At 34.8% G+C, this 24,243-nt stretch overlaps 5 protein-coding genes across 5 annotated transcripts in view; 2 read left to right on the top strand and 3 right to left on the bottom strand.

Moving 5' to 3' along the window:
• Window positions 1-184: 184 nt before the first annotated feature.
• LOC111794027 (probable inactive purple acid phosphatase 28) lies at window positions 185-3,549 on the bottom strand. The gene is made up of 4 exons (XM_023676131.1): window positions 3,264-3,549; window positions 3,009-3,156; window positions 1,114-1,538; window positions 185-889 (listed from the first exon to the last, which is right to left on the bottom strand). Exons 1-4 carry the CDS (start codon window positions 3,447-3,449, stop codon window positions 422-424), a joined length of 1,227 nt encoding a protein of 408 aa, XP_023531899.1. The 5' UTR covers window positions 3,450-3,549; the 3' UTR covers window positions 185-421.
• A 7,682-nt stretch (window positions 3,550-11,231) lies between these two features.
• On the top strand, window positions 11,232-14,568 carry LOC111793403 (transcription factor bHLH35-like). The gene is made up of 5 exons (XM_023675256.1): window positions 11,232-11,508; window positions 11,624-11,789; window positions 11,896-12,135; window positions 12,223-12,393; window positions 14,055-14,568. Exons 1-5 carry the CDS (start codon window positions 11,462-11,464, stop codon window positions 14,142-14,144), a joined length of 714 nt encoding a protein of 237 aa, XP_023531024.1. The 5' UTR covers window positions 11,232-11,461; the 3' UTR covers window positions 14,145-14,568.
• Window positions 14,569-15,349: 781 nt separating this feature from the next.
• LOC111793402 (ubiquitin carboxyl-terminal hydrolase 36) lies at window positions 15,350-19,456 on the bottom strand. Its single transcript, XM_023675254.1, has 2 exons — window positions 18,074-19,456; window positions 15,350-15,700 (listed from the first exon to the last, which is right to left on the bottom strand). The coding sequence occupies exons 1-2, from the start codon at window positions 19,337-19,339 to the stop codon at window positions 15,539-15,541; spliced, it is 1,428 nt and encodes a 475-aa protein (XP_023531022.1). The 5' UTR covers window positions 19,340-19,456; the 3' UTR covers window positions 15,350-15,538.
• Window positions 19,457-20,263: 807 nt separating this feature from the next.
• Window positions 20,264-22,869, bottom strand: LOC111792312 (macrophage migration inhibitory factor homolog). Its single transcript, XM_023673689.1, has 3 exons — window positions 22,592-22,869; window positions 22,066-22,266; window positions 20,264-20,491 (listed from the first exon to the last, which is right to left on the bottom strand). The coding sequence occupies exons 1-3, from the start codon at window positions 22,700-22,702 to the stop codon at window positions 20,456-20,458; spliced, it is 348 nt and encodes a 115-aa protein (XP_023529457.1). The 5' UTR covers window positions 22,703-22,869; the 3' UTR covers window positions 20,264-20,455.
• A 118-nt stretch (window positions 22,870-22,987) lies between these two features.
• LOC111793313 (tRNA-specific adenosine deaminase 2-like) overlaps window positions 22,988-24,243 on the top strand; it is a 6,892-nt gene continuing 5,636 nt past the window's right edge. The window contains exons 1-3 of the mRNA XM_023675148.1: window positions 22,988-23,282; window positions 23,933-23,970; window positions 24,168-24,234. Of these exons, the coding sequence (XP_023530916.1) occupies window positions 23,217-23,282; window positions 23,933-23,970; window positions 24,168-24,234 (171 nt within the window). The 5' untranslated portion in view covers window positions 22,988-23,216. The remainder of the gene's footprint in view (window positions 23,283-23,932; window positions 23,971-24,167; window positions 24,235-24,243) is intronic.

Below are 24,243 nucleotides of genomic sequence, written 5' to 3'. Positions count from 1 at the left end.
ATCGCCTTATACATCTGTGCTTTGAATATATTAGCACGTTTTTTCACACCACTTTACTTTTCATCCTCTTTTTTCACTTTTCAATTTGACTGTCAAATCGTATGTAAATTTTGAAAAAGTAACTTCCGATCCGATTATTTGTACTAGTCTCTGCATAGTTTGACGGATTAAAGCATGTGCCAAGAGATCAAAAGTTCAAATTTTTTCAATAACATATTAGAAAAAAGCAAGGGTTGAATCTCAACCGAGCTTTAATCGTTCCAAGTAACGAAACATAATGCCTTAAACTTACTATCCTCTTGACAAATACAATAACCAAGCCTTCTAGAGTGTACAAAGATCCTCCTGTTCATAGTGACACAAATGTATGATACAAACATGGTTGGGTTGGAATGCAGAGTATTGCAAACAAGAAGCACAGTTATTGAGCTGATTGTTCACGTTCCCACAGAATTTGTTCATCGATCTTGGTCAGCTTTTCGTCGTCTAGTCGCTTCCATGTCCTGATCCTCTTAACTCCCATCCAACTCCTCTTGCCCTTAGCAAGTTCTGCGACGATCACCCGACCTCTCCTCGACCACCCGGGCCTTCCGTATCCATGATATCCAAACCCTCCACCATAACAAAACCATATTCCATCAAGATTCCCGCAGAAATCATTGGAATGGTCATGACCCATGAACACAGCTTTCACATCTCCCATGGCGACTAAGTTCTGTAAAACTCCCGAGTTCACTGAAGAACATGCCACACCCTCCTGAAATTGGCCAACGATCTTTTTATAATAAAGATCCCGAACTTCTGGGATTGGTATGTGAAAAAACGTCAGGGCTGGAGGCTTCCCTTGGGAAGAAGCATCCGTTGAGGGAAAAAGGTCCCGATTTGTGCCCTGTTAGTGTGTGACCTGCAACATGTTAATGAAATCTAAATCTAGGAAATATCCCATCTGGGAATTGCAATAAATACCAGAACCAACATTTATTTTCTAGCTTCCGAGAGAGAAATAAATAAATAAAACAAGACACATTTTGATAATCATAAATAAAATAAAAAAAAAAGGCACTACACAGGTGACCTTTTCAGATAAGAAAACCTAACCATATGCTATTATACCTGAAATCGTTGAGAAACGTCTCTGAGCCACTGAAGCTGCGATTCCTTGATCCATCCATATGTTTGGGCTCCTTGCACTATAGCTCTATCTCCACTGTCCAGAAAGTAAAGATTGAGGACGCTGGAATTCGCCAAATAAGAACCTGGAGCACCATATACATTGATATCATAATTCCCAAAACCATCGATGTTTTGTAAAATCTGATTTCCAGTTGAAGGAAAGTGGCTGAGTTGTGGGTTGGTCTGTGATACTGAATAATCCATGAGGGAAATGAAGGACATTAACTCTTCTCGAGTCATTGTAGACTCTTGATCATGGTTTCCCAGAATAGCCGCCCATGGAATTTGATATTCAATAACAGGACCAAAAACTCTAAACAAAGATTCGGCAGCATCAGAAGTACTTGGCCCAAATATGTTGTCACCTGATCAGGAAACTAAGTTCAGATTAGTTTCACACAATAGCAATACAAACTCAAAAGTTCTATACAATTATAACCGAAAAGAGTAAGAAGCTAAACGTTAGAGTTACACAAGGAACAAAAAGGGGAATTTCTTCAAGAAATTTGGATCAAACTACCTCTAAATTATTGGTTCGGCTAAAATGAAAAGCGTTAAAACATATGTTCAGCAAAGTGCTAAACAAGAAACAATAACATCCCATGAACAAAATGTATTATTATATTAGAGATGTACTATTGCATTCTGGTCGGTCTAATTACTAGAGTTCTCCTTCATGTGGAGACCAGCAAACAATACTTAAAAACAGAACAGGCAAGAAAATTTTCTTACACCAAGGATAGGTTTTCATCTTATATGATTAATTAAGACGACGTCATTTCTTCGGGCAGGCAACCTGATTCTGGGTCCACCAGCCTACCTCCAAAGTATCTTAAAGATTAAAATCCCCTTTTCCTCCAAAGTATCTTAAAGATTAAAATCCCCTTTTCAAGTCTAATTACTATGCTCTGTGTCCTACAGCCCTGTTATTACTCCACAGTAAATTAACTAGAGCTTGCAGGTAATATCAGTATAGTAAGGTTTGACAATTGATGAAATATACTCCTATGTGATTGAAAGGCTGGATTATGGCCAGGAATAAAGATTTGGAACATCATAGATAATATGCCTTAGAAGTATTTTATGAAGTCTTTGGCATACCTAATACAATTATTTAGACCTTAAACCTCTTGAATTTCTAGCTCAAGTTTGACGCCCAATGCCATATCATCCGTTTACAAAGTTATCAAGACTTGTCGCAAAGTTTTACTAAAATTAACCCTCCAACTATTCCTTTTCTCCAAATTTTGATTTTAAAAAAATCTGCTATAAATCAGGAAAGCAATACCTCTCACCGTAGCTGAAGCTACATAGCTTCATTTTTTTTTTTTTTTACAGAAAATATTCCTTGTGTGTGCCCTCCTCAGTTTATATTCACCCTTTTATTTAATGAATCGACTCTTACCCATTCAAAGTAAAAACTTTTTCTTTCCAACAAAATGCTGATCCAACTCTTTTTCATCCTATTCTATTCCCTAGACAAGAAGATCAAATCTCAAATGACAACTATGCATACCGATCAACAAGAAAGATAAAGGCATCATCAGTTTGCATAAACAATAGCATTTAGTAACAAAAGAAATATGGATGGCCAACATAGATTCCAATAGTTGTTTTGTGCGGTTCTTCAATGTGAAGTTAAACTATCCACAGTTAAGAGAATTTTAAAGACATTCAAATGGGGTCGAATACAATGAATGACAAGAATCAGAAAACACAGACTATACTGTCTATACCAAATCCAGTGAGATGACACTAAGAGAACTTCAAAACACAGAAAATGAAAGAACAAAACGATCAAAGCGTGAATACAACAGCAGGGTTAAGAAAATAACCTGTAAATGCAATGAAATCAGGCTTTTCAGCATCAACCATCCTCTTGAAAAACCGCGTCGTATTAAGATCCGAACAGTGTTTGAACTCCGAATCCATCACATCCCGACACCGCGAATTAACTCCATTCGCAAAATGCATATCAGCCACCTTACAACCAAGCAAAAATATCAGCTCCATTTTATTAAAAAAAAAAGAAAAAAATCCCCATCACGATAACCTTGAACTTCAAATCAAAAGTAAAACAGAATGCAAACCTGGAGAATCTTGAAGGTTCCATCGGAACGGAATCGGAGAGGAAGATCCGAGTTCCTCTTGATGCGAACAGGTTCATATCCTAGAAGTAACTTCTGGAAAACGAGAGAATGAAGGAGAAAGATAATCGAATAGATAAATCCAAGATAGAGAATCGAAACCTTCCATTTCTCCGCCAAAAATTCCATTCGATTCCAGTGGAAGCAGAGAATTTCGAAGTTCAAACTGATTCATAGGTTTTCGATCAACTGAACTGTTTCGTTCCTTTTGAAGATTCAATGTTATTCCGAAAGAGACAGGAAGAAAGATAATTATTTATACAAATGGATAATAGTTTGGGATTTGTTGAGAGACTGAGGCCCATTAGGCCCAACCCACCTACAAAAAGTTCTACATGGGCCTGATTAAGTGGGCCCGTCCATTTAAAAAACAGAAAAGGCCCAAAGACAACTAATCACTAGGCTAGTGGGCCTAGTGGGCCTCCAATTTTTCCAAAACAAAATTGGAATTTTTAAAAAGTAGACTCCATTCTCCCATGATATTTTTCTTATCGTAATTAAATATAAAATTTTAAAAACTAATATTTAATTAACTTAGAATATAAATCAATATATAACTAACAAATATATAAATTTATTAATCTATTCTCAATAAATATTTAATTAATTATCCTATTTTCCTCTATAGATTTTGAAAACACATTAACAATATGTTTTTTATATAAAATAAAAATTATTATTATTATTTTATAAACTTTGATTAAAAAAACAAAATTCAAATTAATACTAAATTTAACTGTTTAAGTACAAAAATAAAATAAAATAATTAAAATAGATCCGACTTTTAAAGCAACATTTCTAAAAGTAAGTAACCGTCCAAGTTTACTGTTAAAAGATATTGTCTGTTTTGGCCCTATCACCGTCAGTCTCATGATTTTTAAAACACGTTTAGTATCTTACAATCCACCTCTTTAGAGGTTAAGGTTCTCGCTAGCACATTACTTAGTATCTGGCTCGGATACCAATCGTAACAGTCCAAGCCCACCACTAACAAATATTGTCTACTTTGGTGCGTTGCATATTGTCGTTAGTTTCACAGTTTTTAAAATGAGTCTACCACACCCTTATAAGAAATAATTACCTCTTGTCTATCACTGATGTTGGATCTCACAGTACACAGTAATTTATTGTAATTTAACTTTTATGACAGGAGTGTAAGACTAAATTCAACCATTCAAAATATCTCAACTATTTTAGAATAGATTTGAGTCAAATGATAATGATCGGAAAAATATTATTTCTATATTTAAAACTTAGTATTTATTGGAATTAATTGAAGGGTGATTTATAGCTATTTTTTCAATTTATTCCATTTAAAATCTTATTTAGAAAGAAAAATTATCTTTTAAATTAGTAAAAAAATTATATTATGAAATAAAGGATAAAATGAATGCAGACTTGAAATTGTATTACTTAACTTTTTCGTATAATTTAAAAAAAAAAAAATTAATACAAGGGAAAAAAGTCAAGTCGGGATGGTCTCAGTTTGATATACTGTTGTCTCTAGCTTGATTATACTATCATTATCCTAGGCTCATAGTCTCATCTACTATGATCTCTCGACCAATATTAAGGTGCTATAGCTAACCTTAAGTTTTATATGTTGGCTTTATTTATGTTTATTACAAATTTCGGACTTAGCATGTAAGATTCACTTTCGGTTAAGTACGACCCGTTTACTAAACTCTTTGGTGGTCTGAATAAGTACACAATTCGCTAGATAGAGATACTCATTGTTCCTAACTTAGCACTCAACACATCAGTCAAGAGTTCTAGAGAGACAAAGTAGACTAAGAATACTCATACACATCCCATATCATAACTAGCTCATAAGCACAGAGTCATACATCATAATTACTACAGTCACATCTTATACATACACTCACAATTATCAAAGTTAATAATTCATCGTGCAGCCCTCACATTGGGGCCCACTATGCGAAATACAAGGAAAATCTCTCCCCTTTCGTCCCAACCTCGTGTTGGCCCATGAGGGAACATGGGGACATAAGAAAATAATATAAACATGTGGAAAATATCATAGGACGAAGAATAACTAAAAATTTCACATACATCGACATATTAATATGGAAGAATTGTCGCATCTTCTCTATAAATCCACCGACCCTTTTGAAAATTTCAAATCTTCATTAACTATAAACAGATAGAAAAAAAATAAACAAAGTCGAAAGACATTCATTTATTACAATTAATTGAAATTACGGAATATTATTTTTAACTCACGACAACATTTTTAGGTATAGATGACGTGGAATAAATATATTCTAAAATATCAATTAAAAATAAATTATGAACAAAGGAATCATAATGGATATATGCATAAAAGATTGGGCGCCGTTTTTTCAACAACGGCCAGATAATTACCGGTCCATTCCCATTTATACATTAATGGAATTATTTGTATTTATTTTAGGAGTTGACTTTCATTTACTTGTTTTTATTTATTTATCATTTAAATTGCGAATTTCCATTTTATAATTTCAAAATAGTTTGAATTTATTAAAAATGTGTATTTTATCATTTAAATTACCGGTCCATTTTATAATGTCAAACCACAGTCAAACACGTGTCACCTACCCTAATATTAAGAGTAGTTGTATATTTATACAGTACATTGATTTGGTTCAAATCTAAGTTGTCATGTTTCATTTTATTCCTGCATTCTTCGAAATTGTGTTAGAGTCACAATTAGTCAATATAACCTTTACAATATGGGTCAGAAAGCATTATTTTGTATAATATTTACTAAAAAAATGACGCGCACACACTAAAAAAAATGTTAAAAAGTCGATATAACATTAAATTATTATTTTATGGACTATGAGATTTGGCTCGATAATATTGATTAAGCGATAATATTGCTTTCAAATTAATTTTATGGAAATTTAATTATTAAAAAAAATTGACTTCTATGTTATATTTATGATTAAAATTAAAAGTTATAACAATTTTAGAAATTATACATATTTAGAAAAAAGAAAAAAAATGAAGAAATTGAGAAAAATATACAATAAAATATAAATAATTTGGTAGGGTTAGATGTGTACACGACAGGATTTTATGCCACCTCGACTGTTTGCCGAAGTGAATTTTATGTCCATTGACGTCAGCGAATTAAATCGTGTTAATTTGAATTAATTTAATTATAAATAATTAAAGTTGTCATAAATTTGGGCGGTGGAGGTGGGGGCAGTTTCCTCTTTTGTTTTTCCCCTCAAATTTAATGTTTTTTTAAATTATTAATTCCAAAAAAATGTTTGTTGTAAATTCATCTATTTAATCTAATATTCATAGGATATGACTCATTTGTTAGTGTTGTTCCACACCTTCAAATTATTAATTTTTAAATTAATATTTTAAAAGAAATTTCCCCGCTCCATTCAAAATAGGTCCTCACGAGACACCAGCTCTGCTAGTTAAATCAACCCATCTAACTATTATCGATTGTGTATCATAAATATATTTTCTAATTATGGAACGCATAACAAAAACTCGGTTTTTGAAAGAAAAATAGTATATAGTTTTAAAAGAATATTAAAGTATTACAAATTTAAAAGTAAATTGATTAAATACTTTCTCGAGAATTAAATAACGAATCATAGAATATTAAATTCCCTAGCAATGACAAACATATGTAGACAAGCATAAACGTAATTGGGTATGTCATATTTTGTTGTTTTTATGATAACATTCAAACGTTGTCCAAAGGGTACTTGCATTATTGTTGCATTTACAAGGTTTGCGTTGGACCACACTCAACACATGTGCCACATGTCATAAACATTAACATGACTATGTTCATTAGTGTTTGGTTTCAAATTATGCATGTCGTAATTAGTTGGGGAGGAGAATCAAACATTTTTTTTTATAAGGGTTGGTATTGACATTGGACGATGTGCCAGTCTTCTCGCTGTTCCTCAAAGAAGGATAGACACGAGGCAGTGTGCATGCTGGGCCCCAAAGGAGAGTGGATTCTGAGGGGGTCCCACATTGATTGGAGAAAGGAACGAGTGCTAGCGAGGACGCTGGCCCCGAATGGGGGTGGATTGTGATGTCCCATATTGGTTGGGGAGGAGAACAAAACACCGTTTATAAGGGCGTGGAAACCTTCCCCTAGCAGACACGTTTTAAAGCCTTGAGGGGAAGCCCAGAGAGAACAACATCTGCTAACGGTGGATCTGGGTCGTTACATGAAACCTCTCTATAGCAGATGGTTTTAAAAACCTTGAGAGGAAGGCCCAAAGGAAAAATCTAATGAAGAGAACAAAATCTGCTACAGTTCGTTATAATGTCTGCAATCGATGGGCTTGGGTCGTTACCTTGTCGAAGGTAAAATGATAGGCTTAAGGTTCATAAAATTGTTCGAAACATTGGAACGCATGCACGTTCATAATGAATGATAGAAAAAAGTTATATCTTTCTACACCGAGTAGAATAGAAAATAAGAATAAGTTGGTCGTGTTGCTGGCAATTGCGATTTTTCTTTCTAATATCTTGACAAAATACTATTTTATTTTCAAATTTTTATGGCTCGACTTTGGTCTCGTAGTACTTGTTAGGCATGGAAAGTTTGTGTGGGCATGTGTTTTTTTCATTTCGGGTTACGTTTTCATTTCTAACGGTTTTCTGTTTCAATTTCAATGGTAATTTTTCAATTTCTAAAATAAATAATAAAATTCATACATATCTTAATAAAAATATTACGATAATTTTGCACTTCATGACTCGTAAATCGTTCCATCATCATGCCTTGCTTCATCAGTAGCTCTTAAGACCAACAAGTATAACAACCTAAGTCCACTGTATTGTCTTTTTTGTAGCTTTCTCTCAAGGTTTTTAAAACATCTTTTAAGGAGAGGTTTCCACACCCTTATAAAAAAATGTTTCGTTCTCTTCCTCAACCAATGTGGAATCTCACAATCCACCCTCCTTCAGGGCCCAACATCCTCGCTGGCACTCATTCGAGCTTTCCTTCAAAGTTTTTAAAACGGGTATGTTAGGGAGAGGTTTCCACACCCTTATAAAGAATGTTTCGTTCTCTTTCCCAACTGATGTGGGATCTCACAGTAAGCATCTCGATTGGACATTAAGCTTTTCAATCCTAATGTTCAGTTGGGTAAGTAGAATTTTCGTAGATTTGAGTTTCAACCACCGTCGCTGGCCTCTCACGATCAACAGTAATCACACACTTCCTCAAAATTCATGCATTAGAGCATAAACTCCATCTAATGTAAGAGAAAGTTTTCTCGACAATAACTTAAAACCAACAAAATTACATCCTTCGATGATTTTTATTATGTCGATTAAAATCTCGTGAACTGGAACGTTGTAATTCGAAAGAATTTTGAAGGGTTTTGTGAATGTCCACCATAGCCTAAATGAAAATGTGACTTTTTAGGGTTCTAGGGCTCCATGTTCCACAAAATCATGTGCTTTCACATTATTATAGTAAACACGATATTTAAAAGTTCAGAGATTTAAAAAAAAAAAAATTATGATGTTTTAAATTTTTAGTCAATTATTTATTGATGAGATAAGCTTAGAATTATTTGTAAATATTCCTAATTCTTAGCCAACAATTAGGTTGGAATTATTATAAAGAAAAACTCATTATCTTCATATTTAGAATGTTTGAAAATTTATATCGGGACTCCATCGAATCGATTCCAACTAGGATCGGTCGATAGTGTACGAATTTTAATTGGGATTGATTAAGATTGTTCCATAAATTGCTTAACGCGTCTCAAAATATTTTAGTTAAAAAAAAAAAAAAAGTTAAATAGGTTGGTGTAACCGTCCAAATCCACTGCTAATAGATATTGTTTGTTTTGACTTGCTACATATCGTCATCCGTCTCACAGTTTTAAAACGTGTTTCTTAAGGAGAGATTCAATTGCTCACAATTGTGAGATCCCATGTCGGAGAGTGGAATGAAACTTTCCTTATAAGAGTGAAAACCTCTCACTATTATACCAGTTTTAAAATTGTGAGTTTGACAGTGATACTTAATGGGACAAAATGGATAATATTATCAGTGTGGAAAACTAATTTAATGAATATATTAATAAAGGTTAAAATTTGTTTTTTTTTTCCTTTTATAATAAAAATAGGTTTAATAATATAATAATTTTTAAACATCATTAAAATTAACGAAATAAATTTAAATATTTGAAAGGAAAATAATATTTTTAACAAAACGTTTAAAATACTACTTGGAACTCTCCTTTCAATCCGAATGTCAGGAGATCCGCCGTCAGCGGCGGAGCAGGAGAGAAAGACGGCGAGAATATTAGCAACGCGAAAAAACAATTAATTAATTGAAAAAAAAGAGAAAATAAATATTTTTTTCTTTAAAAAAAAAAAATAAAAAAATAAAAGAAGAATCGAGACACAGCGATGCGCTACGAATCCGATTTGCGTAAAGAGCTGAGGTAAGCGGATGACGTAATAATTAAGTAAACCGGCTTGTACTTTTCTTTATTGGCAAAAGTTATTAAAAAAATAAAAAATTATTCTCCTTGCCCTCTTCCTTCCACTATCAATATTATTTTATATTATCTTCAATATAACTTTATTAATTATTTTTTTATTTTTAATAAATGAATTCTAACTTTTCTAAATAAAGTATTTTTGTGGGGTTTTTTAAATTAATTAATTTTTTTCAATAAATTTTGAGAAATATTTATAGTTTTGCAAATTAAATAAAAATTAACTTCTGATTAATAATGAGTACAAAAATGAAAATAAAGTTTTTTTCTTTTTTTATAATTTTAAAAGTACAAGTGAATAGGTAGAATAATAGAGTATCATCCAACGAAAGGACGCCACGTGGAAATATAAAAAACAAATGAAATCAATCTGGATCTGCAATTTTGGTATTGAAAAAAGTGTTCGGAGGAACTGTTTCGTTTCCGGCGGCCATTAAAAGTTTAATTTCAGTCCGTTCCTGACGTTTTCAAAACCCACGCTCTTTAGCAGAGCGTGTGCCTCAACCTCTCCATTTCATCGAGAGCCAAAATTCAAACCTCGTGGATATCAATTGAATTATATTTAAGTAAATAAATTTATATAATTTTTTTTTAATTTTAATTTTAATTTACTTTGAGTTTCATATTTAAGTAAATAAATTTATATAATCTTTTTTAAATTTGATTTTAATTTACTTTGAGTTTCGTTTTATTTTTATTTAGAATTTTTTTAAATATAATTATAACTTTTAGAGAACAAATAAGATAATAATTTAATTTTAATATAATCCATATTATGAAGAGAAAATGATCGACAAAGTAATTAAATAAATCATAGTTGACTGCATGACATTGAAACATTTAAAATTATTCATTGACAATTTCTTCATTTTTTATGTCTATTAATTCAACTTTTTTTTAGTAACAGCGAATAAATTCTAAAATATTTTTTTGAAAAAGAAAAAAAAAAAGTAAATAATTTATACCTTTGAAATATGTAAAGTAAAAAAAAAATATGTCAATATTAGATCATGCAATAATTTATTCGGAGGTATCTAAATATAATATTTCTTCAGTTATTTTTATCTATTAATCTAAATTTTAAAATAATAGAAATTAAAATTTAATTTATCGATTATATATATTAAATTTATAATTAAATTAATATTGACATATTTTTAGACAATTATTTAATTATTGAATTTGAAAAAAGAAAAAGAAAAAAAAGAAACAATGAAAGGTAAGTCGAGCAAAAGGCAGTTAAAGAAAATGAAAGAATCGTTTGCGAGGACACCTGGACGGTCAAGATCTTTCCAGGAGATATCAAGACTTCTGATATACAGGTGGGTGATGGGAAATTCTGTTCCCCGCAGGTCACTGTAGCGTCGCCCTTTCCCTATATATTTAACGGATTACAAGGGGAAATTCCATGCCTGCCCAAATATCAGATGGTCAGAGGGATAGCAGCAACATAAATTACAGACTTGTTATTATTATTATTATTATTATTTAAAAAAAAAAAAAAAAAAAAAAAAAAGAGAAAAAGAAAAACTTCCTCTCCGTCGAAGCAAGAATCGGAAGACGACGTCGCCGCCGCTGCCGTGCTAACTACCGTCACCACCGCAGGGAACAGAGAGTATCGAAGAGGATTAAATGAATTACTTGGAGAATGGCGTGTACATGCCCGAAGATCTCGGCAGGTCTATTTTCTTTTTATTTCTCAATTTTCTGTATCTTTTGAAAATGTTGATCAGCGGGATGAGGGTTTAGGGATTTTTGAATTGGAATTTGACGCTGGAGTTTTGGTGAAGACAGTTGGGGACTTGACGATCTGGTTCCCAGCTACTATGATTCCAGTTCGCCGGAGGGAGTTCTATCGCCGTCGGCGGCTTCGAAGAACATAGTATCGGAGAGGAATAGGAGGAGGAAGCTTAATGATAGGCTTTTTGCACTTCGAGCGGTGGTTCCAAATATTAGTAAGGTTAGAATCAAATTTCTGGTGTTCGATTTGATAGTTAATACTTAATAGACCTGTTTTTGTAGTTTTGGAATTTGAAATTAATCGATCGAGAAATGCAATTGAGCAGATGGATAAGGCTTCCATTATTAAAGATGCAATCGATCACATCCAGAAGTTGCGTGAACAAGAGAGGAGGATTGAAACTGAAATTTATGAGCTCGAATCGGGAAAGTCAAAGAAGAAGATAGCGCGGTATGAGTTTGAGCAGGAGGTGCCATTGTTGCATACACCAAAGAGGAATAAAACAGATCAGTTCAGCTATTACGATTCTTCTGCTACAAGATATTCCCCCATTGAAGTGCTGGATGTAAGCTTCCTGATCTCTCTCTTTCTTTAAAAGCTTCAAATAATGAATTGATTGGAGATTCTGAGGAGATTGGATTGTGAATTGCAGTTAAGTGTAACGTATATGGGGGAAAGAACAATCGTGGTGAGCTTAACATGTTGCAAAAGAGCAGATTCAATGGTTAAACTATGTAAAGTTTTTGAATCACTGAAGCTCAAGATCATCACTGCCAATATCACTGCTGTCTCTGGAAGGCTTTTGAAAACTGTGTTCATCGAGGTAACTAAACTGAACTGAACTGAACTGAACTATTTTGTTTGATTCTTCCATAAACTAGTCAAATGGGTTCAAAATGCATATAGATGGGACAGTTACATTTTCTCTGAATATAACTATAAGAAGAATGAAATGGACAAAATCTGAGAGAAAATAAGAAACTCGTGGCCTTCCTACGAAATTGGGTATGTTTCTTTGGTTTTTTCAATCATTGAGATTGAAGACAATTGATCAATTGATCCTCGAAAAAGGAGGAGAGCGAGAGAGATGCTGATTTGTTTTTGCCTTGGTTTCAATATCATNATTTTGGCCTTCTGCTTTCTATCTGTAATTATTATTATTATTATTATTATTATTAGGTTAAGTTATAAGTATTAGGATAATTAGGTGAACTTGTCTGTTTTTGTTTTTGTTTTTGTTTTTGTTTTTGTTTTGTTTTGTTTTTGTTTTTGTTTTTGTTTTTGTTTTTGTTTTTGTTTTTGTTATAATAATTATGTCGTTTTCTTTGAGCAGTATCTCTGTTATATGGTGCTTTTTGAATATAAAATGTGCCTAAATGTTTACCCCATTTTCTTTAAGATATGGAGGATATCAAAGTTGTGATATGGCTTTGTGATTGTGTGGGCAGATGAGTGAGACATTTGGGGCCAAGGGACTGTTTTTGATCGTTTTCAGAAACTGCTTTTTTTTTTTTTTTTTTTTTTTTTTTTTTTTTTTTTTNTTTTTTTTTTTTTTTTTTTTTTTTTTTTTTTTTTTTTTTTTTTTTTTTTTTTTTTTTATCACAATTTCTAAAAAGGCATCATTTTTTCTTGTGTTACATATTTTGCCAGCAGATTTTTTTTTTTAATTTTTTATTTATTTTATAACACCATTATTAAATTCAGAGACAATATCTGAATTGTATGCAAATTAAATAATAATAATAATAATAAATAATGCTTCGTTTTTAGCAGTTTGGTTTTTCATAAAATTCTTACTATAATTTTCACTTTTATTTGAAATTGGATTTTATTATTATTATTATTATTATTATTATAACGATCTAAACCATCAATGGGCACTCAAATCTTTTTAAAAGAACACAAGAATCAGAAAATTCACAGATAGAGTCATAATTAAAGCGGAAAAAGGGCTATGAAATTCTTAAATATTCTATGTCTGAAACTCTATTTTCAAGTGAGTCTTCCATTTTCATTGGAATATTAAGCACATCATCTTTGGAGATTTGTTCATGTTTAAAAAGGAAACTTAGAAAATACAGCAGAAAATGGGGCGTAGGCTCGGTTTTGTTTTGGATGAAGATAGAAGAGGTGGGTGGGTGAGGGAACCATTCAATGATAAGCTGTTCAACCAGTTAAGGGTAAGATTATAGAGCCATCAAGGAAAGCAAAAGAATGTGTATAATGCAAATAAAGAATTTGTGGGCTCATAGTCAATGGAGTCACTTTGTCAAAGTGGAAGATCCACTTGTGATGTAATTTCTGTGGGGCTGGGAGTGATAGCATTTTGGCATTACATTCTTAAGGTTTTTATCCTTTCTGAAGTTAATTACTTATCTCTCGTAGGCTTCTATGTCATAAAGGAGAGAACTATTTAGATATACCAAATCCTATAATAAGCCGAACTCCATGATCTAATTAAAATTATCCTTTGTGGAATTGCAGGCTGGACAAGAGGAGAGAGATCTCTTGAAGATTAAAATAGAAACAGCCCTTGCAGGTCTTAATGATCCCCAGAGCCCCGTGAGTATCTAATCTAAGCCAACAAATCGGAAAACACACACGAGTGAGATCGATGAACACAAACCATCTTAGCCATAGTAACGGGAAGTTTGAAAAATGGTTCCCTCTCCCTGCTCATAGTTTTCCATTTTTGCTCTTTATTGAGGTTGACAAGTCACATAAAGTGTGTTTCCTCGATCAAGAGTTCTTCAAGTGGTTCAAAGAATTCTTTTCTGGGTCCTAAGAAGGAACCAACCATTTCGTTCGTTGGTTCAAAATCACAAATCTCGAGGTTTCAAAATTCATAGAGTTGATTGGCGTGTAGGTTGGATTTGGCTAGATTTGGTAAATCTCTTGTTTAGGATTAGTATGTTTTTAGATTGCATTTTCCAATCTGTAATCTGGTGACTTGATAATTTGATTTTGAAGCTTATCAATAGTTTGATCAATTTTGTTTTAAGTAATTTTTCTATGAGAGAGATGGCTGAACATACTCTGGAATGAACTGAACTCCTCCTCGTGGTTATCACTCTGATATACTAACATCAAAGCAAGACAGATAAAGAGAATTGAAAAAGAAGATGGAATGATTAATATTGAAGGGGCAGTCAAATGAGAGTTTGAGTATTGAGAACATGGGTCTGATACCCATGTTCGCAAATCAATCAGAGGCTATGTTCCCCAATTCCCAGCCCCCCATTCATATCATGTGTGGCCTCCTGTCTCCCCACCACCTCTCTCTTCCCCTACCACTATACACCCTCTCTGGTTGCATTGCCTCACTCCCTTAAGTTTCCAAACATGGAGATAGGTAAGGGAGAAAGTTTTTGGATTGAGAGCTTTGCAAATGGGTCACTATTATTGAAAAGCAAAAGCTATTTAGTTTACCAATGCTAAATAGTTCATTGGTGTTGGAATACATCTTCATCAGACAGAATCATTCCAAAATGTCAGATGAAATACCAACACACCGGAAGCAGATCGATTCTATTGCTTTGAAGTTTTAACTGGTCTTGCTATGGTGACCAACTAAATCAGAATAGAACATTTTCTAATCTTCAAAGAAAAGAGCGCAAGAGTTTGAAACCTATTGACCATATTGAACTAACATTCCAACTCAATTTTACCAATAAAAAGTAATCTTTACCTGCACTTCAAGCTGTTTAGACCCACCATTACCACCATCCATCAGCATTCCCAACTTTGCTACACCACAGATGTGCGTCGACTCGAAGACACAGAACTAAGATAGCGTCGTTGAAACTGCTCATTCCTCAACATAGAAGTAACAGAGTTGCAAAATGTTCTAATGAAGACTGATAAAGCGTACATATATGTATATAAACCATGCAAGTTTATAGTTTTTAGCATGCTACCTCCGTGGAGCACATGAATTACATCCCGAAGTAGAAGAGTATCTTTAGGAATCACCAGCCATACTTGGCTTGTGTTTCAGCCTTTGTAAGAAGACCTCTTGCACGCCTCTCTGCTAATTCCGTCTCTTTCTGCTTCATATCATAAAACAACGATGTAATTTGGTGCTTTCTCTTGTGCAACTTTGAGGGCTTCCCTTTTGTCGTTGAGGCAGGCTACAGAACAGAACAGGCAAACAAACATATGAGTGCAATGGAGAAGTTAAAAAAACTTCGAGCTTTCATTTAGAGAAATGAAACGTAAAAAGGAAGAAACAAAAATACGAAATATAGGACATCAATATGCCTAACACGACGCTCATATTTAGCCATCATTCGGTTGATATGGTTTTTTTAACCCACATTCGCAAAGAGATAAGAAAAGTCAAATACCCAAAAAAGGTCAAAGTTTTATTTGGGAAACTCAATGAAGAGCATCAACACAAGACAAAATTCAGAGAACTCCTAGTGTTGCCCTCTCCCCCACTGAAGCCCTATTTGCGAACAAGGTTCTCCCAGACCATTGTCTGGATTGAAAGGCCATTACTCCATTGGACTAAAAGGGTTTGGCTTGATTTTTAAAGTATGTCCTGCAAAGCAACAGAAAGAGTGCCTGAGATGCTTTACTAGGGAAGCACCAACTGATCCCAAAAGTACTCAAGAGATCACCCCCAACGAACAGCAGCATACAGAGAAGTAAAGAAAAGGTGCATCAAGGACTCCTCATTTTTCTTACATAGAACGCACCAGTTGAGGGAGATTGAGATAGACGGCATAGTTCAACTAATTCTGCGAAGGTATGCAAAAATCCACCAGAAAGCTTGAACTTTCTTATGGGCTCAGAATTCCATATTGTTTCGATATAAAGAGGAGCAGATGATGATTTGGTATCAACAGCCTGACCATAAAAACTCCATTGTTTTCAAGCTTCTGAACTTCACAGCTAGCCTGACATCAGGGCCAAAGCCAACAAGGGCTTCGGAGAGAGCCAATCATTCAACCACCTCCAAATCTGTTAGGTTCTAATGTTTCTTTGAAACCATAAAAGTCAAAAAGAATGATTNTGAAGTTTAGACAAGATATAATCCACAAAACTATGTGTCGGGCACGACCTCACCAGAAGAATTAAATCAACCAAGAAAGTTGTAAACAAATCCCCAACAGAAATTCAAGAATACAAGGGCATTGGAAAAAAGAAAAAAACCCATAAAAGTAGGAGGCAAACTAAAGAAAGGGCTTCCAATCAAGCAAAATAAAACCTAACCGGTAATTACAAAACCACTTAGCCACTGAAGCCCACAGAGACACAACTGCCGCTCCAAAACCTCTCAAGCCCTCTTTCAAGCGGACATGTGGTTGTTGGATCAGTATGGGAGTGGAAGATGAAAAGAAAATTCACTGCTACAACACTTCTGTGGAGTTTGTGGATGGAGCAGAATATAAGGAAATTGGACAATAAGAGTTCTTCCCCTGCTTAATGCTTTTTGGTAGAGACACCTCAAAGGAGTTCTCATTATCCTTCTTGATATTAAGCTCAACACCTCTCTAAACCATTATGCCTAAAATGTCCACAACCAATAAGTTTCCACCCATACACTTGATCAAACATCAAAGGAGCCATGAATCAATTCAAATAGAATACCAACTAGTAGAAAGATGATGAATAGAGACTCCTAGCTTCCACAACTTTCTTATCCTCCCCACCCTCAAATATATTCTCCCTCCCTAAATATGGCAAGATGGCAACAATTCACTAAGTTCTCTCAATTTCAAAGCAATCGCCGTCTACAAGTGTGTTCTCTAGAACAATTTTTCGTAGCTTAATTAAGTGTACTTGATGGTGGTGTCATAGCTTTAATAAATTATTAAGTAACTACCCTTACTCCCAAAGTGCCTGGAATGACAGTCATAAATAGTCTAATATGAGGGGAGTTGTCTTTTGATTCTATCTTGAATCTTGATATTGTCTAATATGAGTTGCCACGAGAATAACTTAATTCTTCTTTGGGTATTTACCTTACAGTAACTATTCTATTTCAATCATGCATGCCAATTGGAGAACAAGAATAACTCCGGTTAAGTTTATGGGAGGATTTCATTAGTAAATCTCAATTATCATAAAAATGTTTCTTGTATACTATGAGTATCCAACTTGCATGTACCTCAACTAATCTCACAATACAACTACCTGACCACAACATCTAGTAGTAGAATTTTAATACTCAAGAGTGGTGACCACCAACCATGACAATTGAATCCAGCCCAAGATAATTATGCATAAAAACCCAAATAGAAGATCGATCGAAGAGTGATTTTACCATCTTAGCGCCATATAACATAAATATCCAATGCAGTCACATCGACTCTAATCTTTCATTAGATGGCACTTTTTTTTTATCTTCTATACTAAAATGACCAATAAACCAAGGACGTAGACTTGCTGATATAATATCCAAAAATAGACAGAGATAAACCACAATGTGATTATATACACCAGAAAACCCCATTGTATATCTATGTTATCTTGCCATGAAGCTATAAGTGGCTTACCTGGTAAGAAGGACCAAAAGCAATTCCAGTTAACTTGACCTGGTCCTGCCTTGGCCGATTCTTCATCAATTCATCCTGCTTCACCTCGAGTATTTCTGTCGGAATTTCATTTCTTCTTCTCTTTTCATGTATTCTAACAACATTTTCAGCGTCCATCATTGTGGGCTGAACAGCAGGGTCACTCCCATATTGTATGTGATCACCATAGTTACCATAATTCTCATAACTTCCATAGTCACCAGCGTTAATTCCACTAGAGACAGACGGTGCTTCACCAACCACATTTTGATCAACACTGTAGTGGTAACTCCCATAACCATCATAGCTTGCATAATTCCAAGCATTCTGTTCTGTACCAACGTTGTAAACTGCTGCATTATCATAGTTCTCCGTATGACTGGCAACCTTCTGCTCAACACCTGAACTGTAATTTACGTAACTGTCGTAATTTTCGGCATCGTGATCAACTTTTTGAGTGCTACCTGAATCATTCACTACTTTAGAACCATCAGAAGACGCAACCGGAACATCTGTTTCAAGAATCGACCTTCGCCCTGAGCCTGAGCTCGACATAACTCCCAAAGTTGCCGAATGCTTCGGCGCTGGAATGCTTGACAAGAACGACGTCACAGTAGGGGTTTGGAACGAGGATTGGGATGCCTTTCGGCGCCTTATTTCCTCTTCTTCTTCATCGTCATCATCATCGTCATCTTCACCCAATTTCAGCAAAGAAGAATTAACGGGTGGCTTAAATAGAACGACCCTTTTTGGCTGGGATTCCGTGGACGAGGGATTTGATTTAGATTTCTGCAAATTCTGCAAATTAGGTTGCGGAAGGGAAGAAAACATAGATGCCGATTCCGTGAGATTCTCATCACCATCACCGTCAAATCGAGAATTAGACGAGGAAGACGACGATCTCGTAGGATTCCCCTTAGGCCGTGGAAGGGAAGAGAAGATAGATGAAGGTTTAATTGAAGCAGTACCTAATTTAGACCCCGAGAGCGAATCTCCTTCCTCTACGTCTTCGTTCTTATCATTTTCGAAGAACCCAGTGGGCAGAGAAGGCTTGGAGGACTGTTTGGGCTGGGGAAGGGATTGGAATAGCGAGGAAGATTTGGACGGGGGATGAGACGATAAGAAAGTAGAGGTTTCGGAGGAGGAGGATTTGGGTAACTCGGATCTCTGAGGCGCGCTAACAGACAACGGTGGCTGCTCCTGTTCTTCGTCGTCGGAGGAGGCGTAGTTGGCTAACAGTGAGTCCATGAGAGGGCACAGAAAGAGGGAGAGATGCGGAGCTTTTGGAAGTGGGGTAATGGAGGCTATGGCGGTAAGCGGCGCGTTTTCTTCTGGAGAATGGCTCGCTGGTCCACGAACTTTTCTTTTTTGGTCTAATCATTTTTTAAAAAACTAAATAATAGAAAATACTTANAAAAAAAAAAAAAAAAAAAAAAAAATCATTCCCCACCTCTCTCCACTATTCTTAAAATAAAACAAATAATTAAAAGGTATTCTTATGATGATTGGTAGAAAATAATCAGTGGCCAATTTAAAAAATATCTCTAAACATTTTTAATATTCTCTATTCTCCTTATTTCATCTTCCAATCTCGAAAATTATCTACTTCAAATCATGTCTACAAGTTATAGTAAGGAAACAAACAAGAGTAATTGAATGATTAAGGGAGCTCGTGACCTAAATGTTTTAATAAGATTGTATGTTAATAGTTGGGTGTGAGTTCATGCGTTGTTTGGATTTAATACACGAAAAGACAAACACATAAAGAATTTGAGTTATAATTTTGAAGACAACTTGTGGGACGAAAAAAAATAAAATACGTGCATTATCAAATTTGTAGTGATGAAGGGTTAATGTTGCTCGTTGATTTTTACCACTAAAAAAAACATTTATTTGGTATCTTCTAAGGTTGAAGGAAGTTTATTTTAATTTATTAATCAAGATCCAAGAGAACCGTCTATCGATACAACATAATTGACAATTGTATTTAAGCAAGCATGGAAGTAACCTGCAACGATACAACATAATTGACAATTGTATTTAAGCAAGCATGGAAGTAACCTGCCATGTAAGACTACTTAAAACATATTTGGAAGTGATTTAGACACGATAAAAGTAATGCGAATTATTCCAAAATCACTATCAAACATGTCGTCAAACACTATACACGGTAGAGGACAACAAATAACTCAATTCACAGTAGATGCCAAATGATTATTTTCAATAAAGTCAGGTATGTTACATCCACATCAAGTAGTTTAGAAAGGGCAAAGAATATTGTTCCAACCAACCTTTCATATAATCTAACTACTCCTTACTTTTCATATCTGACAGCATTCTAGCGTTCATTCTACAAAATACTGTTCAAAATGTTGAGCCATTGTATCCGAAGAACGAGGCCTGGAAATGATCAGGATGGATGTGTTAGTCAACAGGTTATCGGTGCAGAAAAATGTTATATTACAAACATATCACAGTTACTGTCATACAAATCCAACAAAGTATGGCTAATTTGTTAACTTATATAACTGCACAGACGGGGTGGGGGCTAAGATATTCACAATGTTAAGACATAATTAATCTTTTATATGTATTCTTAATACTCCCCCTTTCTCTCGTGAGTTCAGTGATTAATGCAAAAACTCAACTAGTACTTGACAATATTGATTGGAGAATAGACGATGAGTATGAATTCATGTTAGAAACACGACTCTCTACAATGGTATGATATTGTCCACTTTGAGCATAAGCTCTCATGGCTTTGCTTTCGGTTTTTCATACCAATGAAGATAATGTTCCTTACTTATTATAACCCCATGATCTTCCTCTTAATTAGCCTACGTGAGACTACTCCTTTCAATAATCCTCAATAATTCAAACACCCTTCTCTACGCTGATGTCTGATGTCTTGCCGAGCTAACCAAAATCCTTTAGCGTTGGGGGTTTTAATGGTGATTTAACAAGGAATGGGTCATATTGTGGCAAAAGACAAATCAATAGGTGCATTTGCCGCTCAACTAATGTAGAAATCATCTCTAGGACTCAAAATGAAAGGTGAGTGTTTAAAATTATATGCAAGTTTGTAATTTAGAAGTCAATTCTTTACCAAAATCCAGCCAAGGGGAGTACCTATACGAAGAAGTATCGACCACTAAACCAAAAAATTGTACAGAGTTACACATCATGAACAAGTTCAGAAAATATCCAAATACTCGAATGGCCAACTTTTTCAGGCCTCTGGGTTCACATTTGTCCGTATCAGTTACCACTAACACCTTAAATAACAGTGTTACGCGGGGTAAAATATTAAATAGGAAGATTTAAGTTCAAAATTTGTAAAACCAAAACAAGTTTAATTGCAATCCGGAGAAGCAAGGAAGAGATGCAGGAGATCCATGCATCAAATTGCACAGCCACTAGAATAAAACAATATTGCCATTGAATTATGTGCAAACCATCTTACACTAAGTCTACCTCCATTCAGAATTATATATTCCAGAAAAGGCGTAAACAAATCAGGTCAAAAGCTTTACTATTACTAAAGTTACATTAATACTAAACCAAAAAGGGTTGTGAGGGGTTTGAACATTGTATCCTCTCCTTTGATAAGCTAGTTAAACTATCACTAAACTAACTAAAGCTTAGAGGTTAAGTGTAACGGCCAAGCCCACCGCTAGTAGATATTGTCATTTTTGAGCTTTTCCTTTTGGACTTTTCCTCAAAGTTTTAAAATGCGTATGCTAGGCAGAGGTTTCCACACCTTTATAAAGAATGCTTAGTTCCCCTCTCTAATCGACGTGGGATCTCACTATATTTATATTATAAACACTTCCCTCGCATGTGAGCTTGAATAACGAATATTAACTAAATTATGGAGCTCAACATGTGAGCTTGATACCATGACATCCACTAATCCCACCTATCCAGCCTTTTATATACGTGCTCAACAATTTGGAAGGACGAGAAAAACTTGCCTGAGAATCGGAAAATTTGATATAGAAACGGGAGCTATCAATATGGAGCTTAGTCTGAATAATCTCAGCAATTGTTGAGCTAAGTTTTCCATTCACGCTTGGTCCAAGGCCTCCAATAGATATCAATTCTCCATACGCGGCTGGCTCTTCCGTGCCAGCAAATACGATTGGCGTGCTACCATTCAGCAAGATCATCACATACTGAACCATTCAAGCAGAAAAATGTAAGGTCATGCCCTTGTATTAGCATAAACATGATTCCATCGCGTGTATATGAATAATTATCACGATAAAAGAACTTCTTCGACCAACAAAGAAAAATAAAAATTCAAGTCAGCTATCAATCTAGTACTGGAAAATCTCAACTCAAGAACTTGAAATGACCTCCACATCTCAGAGTAATTTTGTCGAACACCATGTGGGCATGTCCATAACTCTACATAAAACACACCCAACACAGCAAGGGACTGTTGTTTAACAAGTGATAAGAGTTGAGGAGCAATGAAGAAGGGACAAAGAACTTAACAGATTCAGATTTCCCGAGAATTTTAGAAACGGCTTTCGATGCGTCCTTGAGGATGTCAGCAGCCACCACGGCATCAACTGGGAGATTCGTGAACAAATTCAAAGTGGGCATTTTAAACGCTGATGCTGCTTGTGGGGACGGTCCAATTTAGCTTGAAGGTTCTAATGGCAATGGCAATGGCAATGGGTGGCTTTCAGGGAGAGATTCTGCAGATAAATGGCTCGCAACGCAATCTCGTATTCCCAATCCTCATGGGACCCAGTTCCTTCCCTTGAGGATTAAGCTTATTAGTTTAAATTAATCAATAATTAGTCTAAATTAATAAAAATATTATCGGCTTTATTTATTTATTTATTTATTTATTTATTTTATGCTTTCCAAAAGGAAAAGAAATTATATTACTAGTTATGTTAATTACAACTATACCCTTTGTCCTCCTCCCGCGGCTTCAGTTCTTCGCGCCATTCTGTACGAAAATCTGCACAATTGCCCTAATCTCTCTCACTCTTCGAGAAGCGGGTATCGGCGACAAGTTCTTTATCCTTCTCTGCATTTGTTAACTGGTAATCTTCTGCTAATTTCCTTTTATTTGACCACAACCTATTGCACCGCGTCCTGGATTAAGATGGATTCTTCGAGGGAGGATTGCTCCTCCGACACTCTTCGGTTTATGGAACTTGCAATTCAGCAGGTGAATATCCCTCCTGTACGAAGATGGTGAATTTTTGCATCATAATTGTCAAAGTTACATACAGCACTCAAACTATATGCAGTTCAATTAATTTCCAGGAAGTTATGCAGGGCATGAGACGTATGCAAGAATATCTTTATTGCTTTTTCAAATTTTCACGAGCATTAGTTTACATGTTATGCTTTTGTTTGTCAAGCGTCTTCATTTTCTGATCTGATTTTATTAGAAATACTTGTGAATAGCTCCAAGCTTATTGGAGTTTGCATTTCTAATGGATGTCTGACCGTAGTTAATTGAAACACTTTACGCAGTATTTTGATCCCCCGTGTCGACATTTTCTATGTAGAAATTATTTTGTTGATGCGTCTCTCCCATACTGACGTCCTTAAATTATTGCTTTGTAAATCATCAATTTTCGCGTAGTATGGGATCATGGGAATGAAAATACAATACGTGGGGGTTGAGCAAAATGGAGGCTGAAGAAAAGAGAGTTCTGCAGGGCCATCTGCCTTTGCACGGGGTTGCTTGTTTTGTTTCAACTGAAAGCTTCTTCTAATCCATTTGATTCTCATCACATTTAAATGTTTGTCTCAATGGTGTCAGATTTATTTATCTCTATAGTAGCTCAATATTTTGCCATGTGATTGCAGGCCAAGCTTGCCCTGAACAGCCTAGAAGTGCCTGTAGGGTAAGCTATTGTCTATTTTTACCATTGTTGCCGGTAAGATCTGTTGTGTTGCAAAATGAGTTCACTGTTTTGGTGCATTTTCAAGAGGATGTATTAACATTCCACCTAGTTCCTTTTGTGTAGTTGTGCCCAAAACTCATTATAGTTATTTATGAAAGCATTGCTTATGAGGTCATCGTATTATTGTTATTGTTCAGCTGTGTGATTGTTGAAGATGGGATGGTTATTGCCACTGGAAGAAACCGCACTACTGAGACTCGAAATGTAATCCAA

Source organism: Cucurbita pepo, chromosome LG04 (assembly GCF_002806865.2).
Source record: "Cucurbita pepo subsp. pepo cultivar mu-cu-16 chromosome LG04, ASM280686v2, whole genome shotgun sequence".
In the NCBI taxonomy this organism is placed as follows: domain Eukaryota; kingdom Viridiplantae; phylum Streptophyta; class Magnoliopsida; order Cucurbitales; family Cucurbitaceae; genus Cucurbita; species Cucurbita pepo.
Note: the sequence above shows the minus strand (reverse complement) of the source record. Positions and strands in the feature narration are given on the sequence as shown.

What these genes read in the sequence shown, in the direction of transcription:
- LOC111794027 (XM_023676131.1), bottom strand. Translation starts at nt 3,449, where the DNA reads ATGGAATTTTTGGCGGAGAAATGGAAGGTTTCGATTCTCTATCTTGGA. An exon ending in TGATTTCATTGCATTTACAG is followed by an intron (nt 1,539 to 3,008) that starts GTTATTTTCTTA and finishes TTTCCTGATCAG; the next exon opens with GTGACAACATATTTGGGCCA. An exon ending in ACGTTTCTCAACGATTTCAG is followed by an intron (nt 890 to 1,113) that starts GTATAATAGCAT and finishes ACACACTAACAG; the next exon opens with GGCACAAATCGGGACCTTTT.
- LOC111793403 (XM_023675256.1), top strand. Translation starts at nt 11,462, where the DNA reads ATGAATTACTTGGAGAATGGCGTGTACATGCCCGAAGATCTCGGCAG. An exon ending in CCCCCATTGAAGTGCTGGAT is followed by an intron (nt 12,136 to 12,222) that starts GTAAGCTTCCTG and finishes TGTGAATTGCAG; the next exon opens with TTAAGTGTAACGTATATGGG. An exon ending in TGAAAACTGTGTTCATCGAG is followed by an intron (nt 12,394 to 14,054) that starts GTAACTAAACTG and finishes GTGGAATTGCAG; the next exon opens with GCTGGACAAGAGGAGAGAGA.
- LOC111793402 (XM_023675254.1), bottom strand. Translation starts at nt 19,339, where the DNA reads ATGGACTCACTGTTAGCCAACTACGCCTCCTCCGACGACGAAGAACAG. An exon ending in CTTTTGGTCCTTCTTACCAG is followed by an intron (nt 15,701 to 18,073) that starts GTAAGCCACTTA and finishes TCTGTTCTGTAG; the next exon opens with CCTGCCTCAACGACAAAAGG.
- LOC111792312 (XM_023673689.1), bottom strand. Translation starts at nt 22,702, where the DNA reads ATGCCCACTTTGAATTTGTTCACGAATCTCCCAGTTGATGCCGTGGTG. An exon ending in TTCTCGGGAAATCTGAATCT is followed by an intron (nt 22,267 to 22,591) that starts GTTAAGTTCTTT and finishes TGAATGGTTCAG; the next exon opens with TATGTGATGATCTTGCTGAA. An exon ending in TCAAATTTTCCGATTCTCAG is followed by an intron (nt 20,492 to 22,065) that starts GCAAGTTTTTCT and finishes GATCATTTCCAG; the next exon opens with GCCTCGTTCTTCGGATACAA.